The sequence below is a fragment of the Salvelinus fontinalis genome, unplaced genomic scaffold (genome assembly GCF_029448725.1).
Source record: "Salvelinus fontinalis isolate EN_2023a unplaced genomic scaffold, ASM2944872v1 scaffold_0408, whole genome shotgun sequence".
Classification (NCBI taxonomy): domain Eukaryota; kingdom Metazoa; phylum Chordata; class Actinopteri; order Salmoniformes; family Salmonidae; genus Salvelinus; species Salvelinus fontinalis.
In genome coordinates this window covers 25,671-40,132 of record NW_026600617.1, presented here as the reverse complement: position 1 = coordinate 40,132, position 14,462 = coordinate 25,671, and the positions used below count along the sequence as shown (strand labels likewise).

Genomic DNA, 14,462 nt, shown 5'->3' with positions numbered 1-14,462 from the left:
CTCACAGAGTACAAGACATAACGTGACCTCAGTTTGAAGGCTGGGGTGTCAAAGCCTCAGTAAAGCTATATGATCTATGTGCAAATTCACTGAGTCCAATCTTGTATCTGCTAAAATATATGATCACTTGAATTCTATCTTGAATCATAATGTATGTTTCAAATAGATGTGCACAGAGGGAAAACAAACATGTTTTGCTTAGAAGCTAAAGTGGGGGAAGTCATGTGGCCAGTGATGTGTTGATTTGACAGTTTCTCATCAGTTAAAACAATTTCACTTACAGTAAGGGACAGGAATAGGGCAGAGGTAATGATATCACAAGACCCTGAATAGACTTAACACAGACCTGTTAGACGGTAAACACAGTACGTTGTTGGAGATGTCTGAGGCCATCTATGCTGAGCCAGATATGACCAAGAAGATAAAGAAGGTACTGGTATGACCCACAGCCTGATAATGCAGGTCCTAATGGGGAGGAAGACTGTGTTGAGACACGCAAAGATCAGAGTCCTCCAATGACATGTCATATGACAGGAAACTCAACTGGATTTGTGAGAAAGTGGTTTAACATCACCGTGACAACATTCAGTAAAACACAGCAGCCTACAGTGCACAGAACTTCCTCCTTCATTCTCTGTCTGTCTGTCGCTGTCTGTCTCTGTCTGTCTGTCGCTGTCTGTCTCTGTCTGTCTGTCTCTGTCTCTCTGTCTCTCTCTCTATGTCTGTCTCTCTATGTCTGTCTCTCTATGTCTGTCTCTGTCTGTCTGTCTCTTTGTCTCTCTCTCTCTCTGTCTGCCTCTGTCTGTCTCTGTCTCTCTGTCTCTGTCGCTATCTCTCTCAAACACACACACACACACATACACACACACCTATTGTTGTATTTGTTTGTAGTATCATACTCATAAAAGGCCGACTTATTTCCTGTTTGTAGCTTCCTGTGTACCAGAAGTTATGTTTCACACATCATCAGAGTCAACATGAAGTTAGTACATTTGAAAAAAAAAAAAAAAAAAGTCATTTTTTATACTTCCTTAGAGTTAAGACCTACATCAGTCACACAGACAGACACACACAGATGACTCGGAGACAGAGATATCACTAGAACCAGAGACTTAATGTATAGTAGACCTACATAGAAAGAAAGACCCAGGTATTGTTAAAGATGTCAAAGGTCATCTATGCTGAACCAGATATGAACAAGAGGGTCAAGTTTGACAGAGGTGAGATGGAGGAGATGATTGTTGATATCTACGTCAGTGCAGACACCCTGAGAGACGGTGAGACCAGCACCAAGAGAGAAGAGACAGAGGACACTGCTCATAATAATGGACCAGGAGACCAGCACTCAGGTAACACACACACACACACACACACACACACACACACACACACACACACACACACACACACACACACACACACACACACACACACACACACACACACACACACACACACACACACACACACACACACACACACACACAGAGCCTGATAGCCCAGGGAAGAGACCCTTCCTAGTTGCTGCAGTGTATCTGGGGCTGCTGTGTGTTCTCCTACTGGCTGGGATCATAGGCCTGTCTGTCTACTGTGAGTTTGTGTCCAAGTTCATTGCTTTTCACATAGTTGTATTAAGTGCTGGTTACTATGCCTAATTACCTGGTGTTCTACCTAGTAACTATGTTTTTACACTTTGTAGATAACAGAGCCATCAAAGATTCTGAGGATAAAAGGAACAACTTGTCACAGAGTTTATCACTTTATAAGACTAACGCAACTGCAGAGAGAGACCAGTTACAGACCAGATACAACAACCTGACTGAAGAGAGAGACCAGTTACAGACCAGATACAACAACCTGACTATAGAGAAAGACAGGCTTCAGAATTTGCTTTGTGGTCAGTGAGCTGGTTTTCATACCTTTCTTTATTATAAAGACAATGTTTCATTGAGATCTAGTTCAGTGAATCATGGAAAATAAAATGTGATGTTTATTTTATTGTATCATATTGTATCAGTGTTGTGATGTGTCATCAAACAGAAAAAACATGTTGTGACGGATGGAAGAAGTTTGAATCCAGTTGGTACTTCCTCTCTACTGAGGAGAACACCTGGGAGAAGAGCAGACAGGACTGTCTGGAGCGAGGATCAGACCTGGTGATCATAAACAGTGATAAGGAACAGGTGAGAGATGACAGCGCAAAAGAGAAGGGTGAGGTGGGGGTCGGGGGGATATAGGTCTGTCGGGGGTAGATATGGTCATACAATGGGCTTCTAAAGTATTGGGACGTTGAAAAATGTTTTTTGGTGGGGCTTTGTGCTCCAGCACATTGGATTTGGAAATATACAATGTCTATGAGGTTAACGGGCAGACTGACAGCTTTCAGTTTATGGGATTTGTTCATCTTTAACTTTCTCACTCATCATTATTGACAATTCATTCAGCACTATCCATAGTCATGGTAGCATCCACATTTATGTAGAAGTGTTTAGAAACATATTATATACTTATTTACATGAAACGTTACTCCAAATTGACACAATACATTTTTAACCATTAATTTCTATTGGGCACAAAATAATCTGAAACAGCCAAAACTAAAAGCAAATTCGTCCAACACGTTTGTAGAGTCACAAGCTAGATTTAGTCATTGTATGCTATGAATATGGGACCAAATACTAAACTTTGACTACTTTAATACACATATAAGTGAATTTGTCCTAATACTTTTGGTCCCCTACAATGGTGGACGATGTACAAACAGTGATGTCATTTCTAAACGGTTCCCTCGATATGGATGAAAAAAAACTAAACTGAAAGCTGATGGTCCTCACTTTAACCTTTAATGTATAATTTAAAAAACAAAGTGCTGAAGTACAGAGTCAAAACAAAAAAATGTGTCAGTGTCCCAAAACTTGGAGCTTACTCAATGCAGTGTATCTTTCTCAACCATAGGAGTTTCTCTTCAACTTCAAGAAGAGAGTCTGGATTGGTCTGACTGACAGAGAGACAGAGAAGACCTGGAAATGGGTGGATGGAACACCACTGACCACAGAGTAAGAGATGTTAACTACTCTGACAATAAGGCTCCAATGAAAATGTTTCTATACAGGTTAGTGTCATTGATTGTAGCAGTCAACAAAGATATCTTTAATTATGTATATTAACATGTATATTATTTAGGATTGTAATGTTCTAACTGTGATATCTCACGGTTATTAACCCTGTAGGTACTGGTATTAACCATGATATCTGACTGTTTTTAACCCTGTAGGTGCTGGTATTAACCATGATATCTGACTGTTGTTAACCCTGTAGGTACTGATATTAACCATGATATCTGACTGTTATTAACCCTGTAGGTACTGGTATTAACCATGATATCTGACTGTTTTTAACCCTGTAGGTACTGGTATTAACCATGATATCTGACTGTTTTTAACCTTGTAGGTACTGGTATTAACCTGTTGGGGATGGGGGCGCTGTTTAGACTATTTATGCTAATGTGGCTAATTTTTTAAACGGCTTCCCACAAAATCCTTGATCGTACAATATGCATATTATTATTATTATTGGATAGAAAACAGTCTATAGTTTCTATAGGAGTTGAAATTTTGTCTCTAAGTGGAACAGAGCCCATTCTACAGCAATTTCCCTGACATGGAGTCAGATTTGAGAAATGTTGGCCACTTTTCTGAAGTCAGTTAAAAGGGCACTGTCGTTGCTATGACTATACGGACACTTCTTACGTCTTCCCCTGGATGCCTTTACGTGATGACGATTCCAACGGGCTCGATTGCGCGTTCACAGGCCCTACAAATGAAAAAACTCTGAAGCTAGTCATTCTTTGGGAGCTGCGTAACGCGCGTGGAAGACACCGACCCTCTCCTGTTCCAAGCGTTAGTTTAGCCTGTTATATTTCTCCGGTCATCTTTTCACTCGTTATAGGAGTTACAAACATCATAAAGTAGTTAATTTAAAGCGTTTTATAGCAATTTATATCCGTTTAGTGCGATTTTGGGACATTTATTTTTGCAACGATGTGAAAAGTTGGGCATGCTTTTCAGTTCATCCCGAACTCAGTTGACATTTCCACATGGCAAGAGGACAGCTTTCCACCAAAAGACGATTTCTCCCAAGAAAGGATCCTTTGCCCAAGATACTGATGGAAGAACAGCTCAAGGTAGGACATTTTTATTATGATAAATCGTGTTTCTGTCGAAACATTTTAGTGGCTTAGGACGCCATGTTTTTTGACGTAGCTTCGCTTGGCGCAAACTGTATTGAAAAGTAAGGATAAATTAAAAAATGTAATAACGCAATTGTATTAAGAATTAAATTGTCTATCAATCCCTGTCCACCCTATATTTTTTAGTCACGTTTATGAGTATTTATGTATAAGAGTAGATCACTGTCTAAGTGGCGCAAGGACGTTTTCTTTACCAGCTTGTCTACATTTCACATTGTCTAACCATGATTTTGGTGGCTAAATATAAACATTTTCGATCAAACTGTATATGCATGTTGTAATGTGATGTTACAGGAGTGTCATCGGAAGAATTCTGAGAAGGTTAGTGAAAAAATTAATATCTTTTGGCGATGTTGACTTTTATCGCTCACTTTGGCTAGAATCAATGCTGGGCTGCTAATTGCTATGTGCTAAGCTAATATAACGATTTATTGTGTTTTCGCTGTAAGACACTTAGAAAATCTGAAATATTGTCTGTATTCACAGGATCTGTGTCTTTCGATTCGTGTATGCTGTGTATTTTTACGAAATGTTTGATGATTAGTAGTTAGGTAAACACGTTGCTCATTGTAATTATTCTAGTCCATTTGTGATGGTGGGTGCAATTGTAAACTATGCCATATACCTGAAATATGCACTTTTTTCTAACAAAACCTATCCCATACCATAAATATGTTATCAGACTGTCATCTAATGAGTTTTTTTGTTGGTTAGGGGCTATAAATATCTTAGTTTAGCCGAATTGGTGATGGCTACTGGTGTTGGTGGACAAATAAAAGATGGTGGATTATGCTAATGTGTTTTTAGGTAATAGATGTACATCTTTACATATTGTGTCTTCCCTGTAAAACATTTTAAAAATCGGAAATGTTGACTGGATTCATAAGATCTGTGTCTTTCATTAGCTGTATTGGACTTTAATGTGTGAAAGTTAAATATTTTAAAAAAATATTTTTTTTTAATTTCGCGGCACTGGTTTTTCAGTGGGGGGGGGGGGGGGGGCCGCTAGCGCCACGCTGATCCTAGACAGGTTAACCATGATATCTGACTGTTTTAACCCTGTAGGTACTGGTATTAACCATGGTATCTGACTGTTGTTAACCCTGTAGGTACTGGTATTAACCATGATATCTGACTGTTATTAACCCTGTAGGTACTGGCATGAACCACAGCCTGATAATGCAGGTCCTACTGGGGACGAGGACTGTGTTGAGATACGTACTGATCAGAGTCCTCTGGAGGCATGGAATGACATGTCATGCGACCTGAAACTCAACTGGATTTGTGAGAAAGTGGTTTATCATCACCATGACAACATACTGTAAAACACAGCAGCCTATAGTACAGACAACCTCCTCCTTCATTCTCTGTCTGTCTGTCGCTGTCTGTCTCTGTCTGTCTGTCGCTGTCTGTCTCTCTGTCTTTCTGTCTGTCTCTGTCTGTCTCTGTCTGTCTCTGTCTGTCTCTGTCTGTCTGTCTGCCTCTGTCTGCCTCTGTCTCTCTCTCTCTCTCTCTCTCTCTCTCTCTCTCTCTCTCTCTCTCTCTCTCTCTCTCTCTCTCTCTCTCAAACACACACACACACACACACCTATTGTTGTATTTGTTTGTAGTATCATACTAATAAAAGGCCGACTTATTTCCTGTTTGTAGCTTCCTGTGTACCAGAAGTTATGTTTGACACATCACCAGAGTCAACATGAAGTTAGTACATTTTACTTTGTTCACACTCTGCATGCAGTGCATTTCATCATTTCCAATTCTAATATATTATTTTACCTTGCTACAGATATTTACATGCTCCAATTTAGGCCTGGTGATGGATTGGAAATATTCTCAACAGTACCAAACCACCATTACATACACTGTATAGGAGTTGACTGTATCACCAATCAATGAGTGTAGTAGAGATATCAAAGGGTATCAAAGGATTTTTTTTAATAATCTTTGACAATCAGTCTTTGTTGTCAAGTTACAAATAAGCACAAAATCAAATGCTCATATCTGACTGTTGTTCCCCTATATGGGTCCCAAAAGAGGGAAGTGAAGTGGATCTTTTCAGTGGTTTAACCAGCTGGCACTCAAAATCTCCAAGACCAATCAGGTTCATTAAGAGAGAGGGCGGCAAGTAGCCTAGATGTTAAGATCGTTTGGCCAGTACGAAAGGTTGCTGGTTCGAATCCCTGAGCAGACTAAGTGAAACATCTGTCGATGTGCCCTTGAGCAATGCACCTTACCCTAATTGATCCTCTAAGTCGCTCTGGATAAGAGCGTCTGCTAAATGACTAAAAGGTAAATGTAGAGGAGAGCCCTGGTGGTTTCTGTTGTCATCTCATCCTCACTGGTTAAGGCTACCCACCCTCAATATCCACTTAGAGCAGTTTGTAGTGTCACATCTACTGTATGGACATTATAATGACCCATGTTTGAAGTCCTGGACCTCCTGAACATGTTGATGTGCAGTCAAAAGTTTGAACACCCCTACTCATTAGAGGGGTTTTCCTTATTTTTTATATTTTCTACTTTGTAGAATAATAGTCTGGACATCAAAATTATGAATTAACACACATGGAATCATGTAGTAACCAAAAAAGTGTTACACAAATCAACATTTATTTTATATTTGAGATTCTTCAAAGTAGTCACCCTTTGCGTTGATGAAATCATTGCAAACTCTTGGCATTCTCTCAACCAGCTTCACCTGGAATGCTTTTCAAAAAGTCTTGAAGGAGTTCCCACATATCCTGAGCAATTGTTGGCTGCTTTTCCTTCACTCTGCGGTCCAACTGTTTCCTAACCATCTCAATAGGGTTGAGGTTGGGGGATTGTGGAGGCCAGGTAATCTGACGCAACACTCCATCACTCTCCTCCTAGCCCTTACACAGCCTGGAGGTGTATTGGAACTCAAATTACAGTCCCACTAAGCGCAAACCATATGGAATGCCTATCGCTGCAGAATGCTGTGGTAGCCTTGCTGGTTAAGTGGGCCTTGAATTCTAAATAAAAGCGTTGAGATTTCTGAGACTGTGTTGAGATAAACACTGGACAAGATGACCATGTAGAGACATGGAATGATTTATATTGTGCTGCTGCAAATGGTTTAACAATAACCACTGTAACAATCTCTCACATACACACACACACACACACACACACACACACACACACACACACACACACACACACACACACACACACACACACACACACACACACACACACACACACACACACACATATATGCACACATGTACGTACACAAGTATGCAAACATGTTTTTTTTGTGTATTAGCATAGTCACAACTACATGTAATTTTTTTATACTTCCCTAGAGTTTACACCTACATCAGTCACACAGACAGAGACACACAGATGACTCAGAGACAGAGATATCAATAGAAGCAGAGTGTCACGATCGTCGTAAGAAGCGGACCAAAGCGCAGCGTTGTTTGAATACATTCTTCTATATTTAATGAAGAACACTTAAACAAAAACAACAAAACGAATAAGACGAACGTGACCGCTATAATAAACACTGTGCTAACATGCAACATAACATAGACAATAACCCACAACCCACAATACAAAACAGGCTACCTAAATATGGTTCCCAATCGGAGACAACGCAAAACACCTGTCTCTGATTGAGAACCATATCAGGCCAAACACATAGAAATAGACAATATTGAAATACAAACATTGACTGCCCACCCCAACTCACGCCCTGACCATACAAAACAAAAGACAAAACAAAGGAACTAAGGTCAGAACGTGACACAGAGACTTAAAACCTCTAACGAGTCACCCTCCCGGATCCGGGATCCTCCTCATCAAAAAAGCTGACTAGCATAGCCTAGCCTAGCGCCACAGGGATATCATATAGTATAATTTCATGAAATCACAAGTCCAATACAGCAAATGAAAGATAAACATCTTGTGAATCGAGCCATCATTTCCGATTTTTAAAATGTTTTACAGCGAAAAGACAATATATATTTATATTAGCTCACCACAATAGCCAAACACACAACACCATGTTTTCACCATGTTTTCACCGCCAACATAGCTTTCACAAAACCCACAAATAGAGATAAAATTAATCACTAACCTTTGAACAACTTCATCAGATGACAGTCTTATAACATCATGTTATACAATACATTTATGTTTTGTTCGAAAATGTGCATATTTAGAGGTATAAATCATAGTTTTACGTTGCAGCCACCGTCACAAATAGCACCAAAACAGCCAGAATAATTACAGAGAGCAACGTGAAATACATAAATACTCATCATAAAACATTTATGAAAAATACATGTTGTACAGCAAATGAAAGAGAAACATCTTGTGAATCCAGCCAATATTTCCAATTTTTTAAGTGTTTTACAGCGAAAAGACAATATATATTTATATTAGCTCACCACAATAGCCAAACACACAACGCCATTTATTCACCGCCAACATAGCTTTTGCAAAACGCACAAATAGAGATAAAATGAATCACTAACCTTTGAACAACTTCATCAGATGACAGTCTTATAACATCATGTTATACAATACATTTTTGTTTTGTTCGAAAATGTGCATATTTAGAGGTATAAATCGTAGTTTTACATTGCAGCCACCGTCACAAATAGAACCAAAACAGCCAGAATAATTACAGAGAGCAACGTGAAATACATAAATACTCATCATAAAACATTTATGAAAAATACATGTTGTACAGCAAATGAAAGAGAAACATCTTGTGAATCCAGCCAATATTTCCAATTTTTTAAGTGTTTTACAGCGAAAACACAATATATATTTATGTTAGCTCACCACAATAGCCAAACACACAACGCCATTTATTCACCGCCAACATAGCTTTCACAAAACCCACAAATAGAGATAGAATTCATCACTAACCTTTGAACGACTTCATCAGATGACATTCTTATAACATCATGTTATACAATACATTTATGTTTTGTTCGAAAATGTGCATATTTAGAGGTACAAATCGTGGTTTTACATTGTGAATACGTAGCCATAATGCACGAAATTGTCCGGGGAAATTTTGGACAGTCACGTAATCTAACCAAAAAACTCATCATAAACTTTACTAAGAAATACATGTTGTACAGCAAATGAAAGATACACTGGTTCTTAACTTCTTGAGAATACAGGGGGTGCTATTTTCTCATTAGCATAATTTGCTCTACAGATTAAACTGCCTCTTATTCAATTATTGCTCTTACTATATGCATATAAATAATACCATTGGAAAGAAAACAATCTCTAGTTTCTAAAACCGTTTCAATTTTGTCTCTGAGTGATACACAAGTCATTTGACAGCACTTTCCCTGACCAAGAAGTATAATGCAAGAAGTCTATGCTCGCTTCAACGCTCTGCCTATATATGGTCATGACCCCTATGACCAGAAACACACTTCATTCGCCTTCCTCTGGGTGTCAAGAGGACGTCAGAGGAGAAATTCTTTGTTTATCTGGTACTGACGTGAAATAAGACCTATTTCTTTGGCGTGACCGACAACTTCCGGTTTTCTGATTCGCACGAGTTGGAGCTGCGATTGTGTACTGTTTTGCTGGCGTTATGGATGAAAACTATCTCCGTGTCGAATTTTGTTTGATACATGTGACCATATCATCGTAATGTATGTTTTTTCAATATAGTTGAATCAGATTATTTGAATTTTTTCGGGAGTTTTGTGGTGTTCCGTTGTCTGATTTTATTTACATTTGAGAGATCCGTGCCACTCGACCAGTACCTGTGCTAAATGGAGTGGGAAAGGAACAATTCTGAACGGAACCAACGACTCATCTTGACAAAGGACACTTTGATCAACATTCTGATGAAAGATCAGCCATAGTAAGACCCAATTTACGATGTTATATCATATCTGTTGTGCATGTGAACTGGCCGTGGGCGCCTAGCCGAATCTGCCTGGTATAGCTATGCTAATTTAGCGCTACATTTTGTTTTCGTTATAAAAAATTTAATAAATCTGAAATATTGTTTGGATTCACCAGATGTTGGGCTTTCAATATCTGTACGCTGTGTATTTTTTTGAAATGTTTTAAGATGAGTAATTCGTTATATGACGTTGGTCTCTGTAATTGTTCTGGCTGGGTCAGCACTATTTCAGATTGCAGCTGCAATGTAGAACTGTGATTTATACCTGAAAAATGCACATTTTTCCAAAAATAAACTATGCTATACCATAAATATGTTATCAGACTGTCATCTTATGAAGTTGTTTCTTGGTTAGTGGCTATATATTTTTTTATTTAGTCGAATTAGTGATAGCTACTGATGCAGGAAAAAACTGTTGGGAGTAAAAAAATCGTGTCCTTTGCTAACGTGGTTAGCTAATAGATTTACATATTGTGTCTTCCCTGTAAAACATTTTAAAAATCTGAAATGGTGGCTTTATTCACAAGACCTGTATCTTTCATCTGGTGTCTTGGACTTGTGATTTAATGATATTTAGATGCTACAAGTTACTTGTGACGCTATGCTAGCTATGCTACTCAGTGGGGGGGGTGGGGGGGGTGGGGGGTGCTACCGGATCAGGGTTGGTGACTCGTGAGAAGTTAATGCAACCACTGTGTTAGATTTAAAAAAATAACTTTAGTACAACGTACAGCATGCAATATTGTGAGACAGCGCTCACCAATTGTCCGCCTTGTTGGAGCCAACATAAACCACAAAAATACGAAATAACATCATAAATATTCTCTTACCTTTGATGATCTTCCATCAGAATGTAGTGCAAGGAGTCCTAGTTCCAGAATAAATCGTTGTTTTGTTTTAGAATGTCCATTTCTTCTGTCGAATTAGCAACTTTGGCTTGCCATGTGGAGCGCACATGTCCAAGAACTCTTAGCGCATGGAACGAAAAATTCCAAAAGTCCCAATAAACGTCGAATAAACTGGTCAAACCCGGTTGAAAATCCAACTTCATGATGTTTTTCTCATATGTATCCAATAAAATCCGAGCCGGAGCATTTCGTTGTGTATACCTAACGCATTTCAGAAGACAATGTGGGGTTCCCTGGTGCGCAGTTGAATACTGCCAATAGAGTGGACCTGTCACTCCAAAAGCTCTCATTCGGTCTCACATCAAGCTAGACACCCCATTCAACATTCTAATGCCTGTTGACATCTAGTGGAAGGCGTATGAAGTGCATACAGATCCATAAATGTAAAGCAATTCAATAGGGAGGCCCTTTTCAGAATTTTCACTTCCTATTTGGAAGTTTGCTGCCAAATGAGTTCTGTTTTACTCACAGATATAATTCAAGCAGTTTTAGAAACTTCAGAGTGTTTTCTATCCAATAGTAATAATAATATGCATATTGTATGATCTAGAACAGAGTACGTTGCCGTTTAATTTGGGCACGATTTTTTCACAAAGTGAAAATAGTGCCCCCTATTAAGAAGAATTTAATATATAGTAGACCTACATAGAAAGAAAGACCCAGGCATTGTTAAAGATGTCAAAGGTCATCTATGCTGAACCAGATATGAACAAGAAGGTCAAGTTTGACAGAGGTGAGATGGAGGAGAGGATTGTGGATATCTTCGTCAGTACAGACACCCTGAAAGAATGTGAGACCAGCACCAAGAGAGAAGAGACAGCAGACACTGCTCCTAATAATGGACCAGGAGACCAGCACTCAGGTAAAACACACACACACACACACACACACACACACACACACACACACACACACACACACACACACACACACACACACACACACACACACACACACACACACACACACACACACACACACACACACACACACACACACACACACACACACACAAACACACACACACACACACACACACACACGCACAAACAAAACATAACAGTCTCTTGTATGTGTCCACAGAGCCTGATAGCCCAGGGAAGAGACCCTTCCTAGTTGTTGCAGTGTGTCTGGGGCTGCTGTGTGTTCCACTGGCTTGGATCATAGGCCTGTCTGTCTACTGTGAGTTTGTGTACAAGTTCATTGCTTTTCACATAGTTGTATTAAGTGCTGGTTACTAAGCCTATTTACCTGGTGTTTTACCTAGTAACTATGTGTTAATACTTTGTAGATAACAGAGCCATCAAAGATTCTGAGGATGAAAGGAACACCTTGTTCCAGAGTTTTTCCTTTTATAAGACTAACGCAAGTGCAGAGAGAGACCAGTTACAGAGCAAATACAACAACCTGACTGAAGAGAGAGACCAGCTACAGACCAAATGCAACAACCTGACTGAAGAGAGAGACCAGCTACAGACCAGATACAACAACCTGACTGAAGAGAGAGACCAGTTACAGACCAAATACAACAACCTGACTGAAGAGAGAGACCAGTTACAGACCAGATACAACAACCTGACTGAAGAGAGAGACCAGTTACAGACCAAATACAACAACCTGACTGAAGATAGAGACCAGCTACAGACCACATACAACAACCTGACTGAAGAGAAAGACCAGTTACAGACCAGATACAACAACCTGACTACAGAGAAAGACAGGCTTCAGAATTTGTCTTTATTATAAAGTCAAAGTTACATTGAGATCTAGTCCAGTGAATCATGGAAAATAAAATGTGATGTTTATTGTATTGTATCATATTGAATCAGTGTTGTGTTGTGTCATAAAACAGAAAAAACATGTTCTGACAGATGGAAGAAGTGTGAATGCAGTTGTTACTTCATCGCTCCTGAGAAGAACACCTGGGAGGAGAGCAGACAGGACTGTCTGGAGAGAGGAACAGACCTGGTGATCATAAACAGCAGAGGAACAGGTGAGAGAAGATAGTGCGAAAGAGAAGGGGGAGGTGGGGGGTGGGGGATATAGGTCTGTCGGGGGTAGATTTGGTCAAACAATGGTCTCCAAAAGTATTGGGACGTTGACACATGTTTTGTGGTGGGGCTTTGTGCTCCAGCACTTTGGATTTGGAAATATACAATGTTTATGAGGTTAACGGGCAGACTGACAGCTTTCAGTTCATGGGATTTGTTCATCTTTAACTTCCTCACTCATCATTATTGACAATTCATTCAGCACTATCCATAGTCATGGTAGCATCCACATTTATGTAGAAGTGTTTAGAAACGTATTATATACTTATTTACATGAAACGTTACTCCAAATTGACACAATACATTATTAACCATTAATTTCTATTTGGCACAAAATAATCTGAAACAACCAAAACTAAAAGCAAATTCATCCAACAAGTTTGTAGTTTCACAAGCTAGATTTAGTCATAGCGTGCTACGGAATATGGGACCAAATACTAAAAACGTTGACTACTTTAATACGCATATAAGTGAATTTGTCCTAATACTTTTGGTCCCCTACAATGGTGGACGATGTACAAACAGTGATGTCATTTCTAAACGGTTCACTCGATATGGATGAAAAAACCGAAACTGAAAGCTATTGGTCCTCACTTTAACCTTTAATGTATAATTTCAATTCTGAAGTGCTGAAGTACAGAGTCAAAACAACAAAAAATGTGTCTGGATGAGAGTCTGGATTGGTCTGACTGACAGAGAGACAGAGGAGACCTGGAAATGGGTGGATGAAACACCAGTGACCGCAGAGTAAGAGATGTTATGTCTCGACTTCCGCCGAAGTCGGCTCCTCTCCTTGTTCGGGCGGCGTTCGGTGATCGGCGTCACCGGTTTTCTAGCCATTGCTGCTCCATTTCTCATATGTCCATTTGATTTGTCTTGTTCCATGCACACCTGGTTTTCATTCCATAATCATACTGCATGTATTTAGTCCTCTTTTCCCCTCCATGTAATTGATTATTGTTATGTGAATATTGTCAGGCGCCATACTTTTGTTATATTCCGTGTTTTTGGCACGTTAATGTTTTTATGTGCTGTCATTTTTGGACCGGAATTAGTGCGCCTGTTAACTACACTCTGATCTCCTTCATCTGACTTCGCCTCAGTACACACCCCTAACAGAATTACACACCGAACCATGGAGTCAGCAGGAGCAGGTACCCCGGTTAGAGGAGTTGGGGAGCGCGTCCAGGAACATTCTGCTATGTTACATCATCTTGGTGCCATGATGGATCGTGTTGTCCAGACTATGGACCGCTGGGATAGACAGGAAGACTCCCCAGTGCCTCGAACAGCACAACCGGGGTTACCTCTACCCGTCCCTTCCGGAGCCAGTCCCAGTG

The 14,462-nt window shown here is 39.7% G+C and overlaps 1 protein-coding gene and 1 pseudogene across 1 annotated transcript; both read left to right on the top strand.

The window, feature by feature from the left end:
• Nucleotides 1-1,162: 1,162 nt before the first annotated feature.
• On the top strand, nucleotides 1,163-5,655 carry LOC129845940 (C-type lectin domain family 4 member F-like). The gene is given in 7 exon segments (XM_055913917.1): nucleotides 1,163-1,277; nucleotides 1,486-1,590; nucleotides 1,700-1,957; nucleotides 2,041-2,183; nucleotides 2,956-3,056; nucleotides 4,568-4,570; nucleotides 5,403-5,655. Coding segments are annotated over 7 exon segments (897 nt in total). The 3' UTR covers nucleotides 5,575-5,655.
• A 6,091-nt stretch (nucleotides 5,656-11,746) lies between these two features.
• Nucleotides 11,747-13,873, top strand: LOC129845939 (CD209 antigen-like; annotated as a pseudogene).
• The last annotated feature ends 589 nt before the right edge of the window (nucleotides 13,874-14,462 follow it).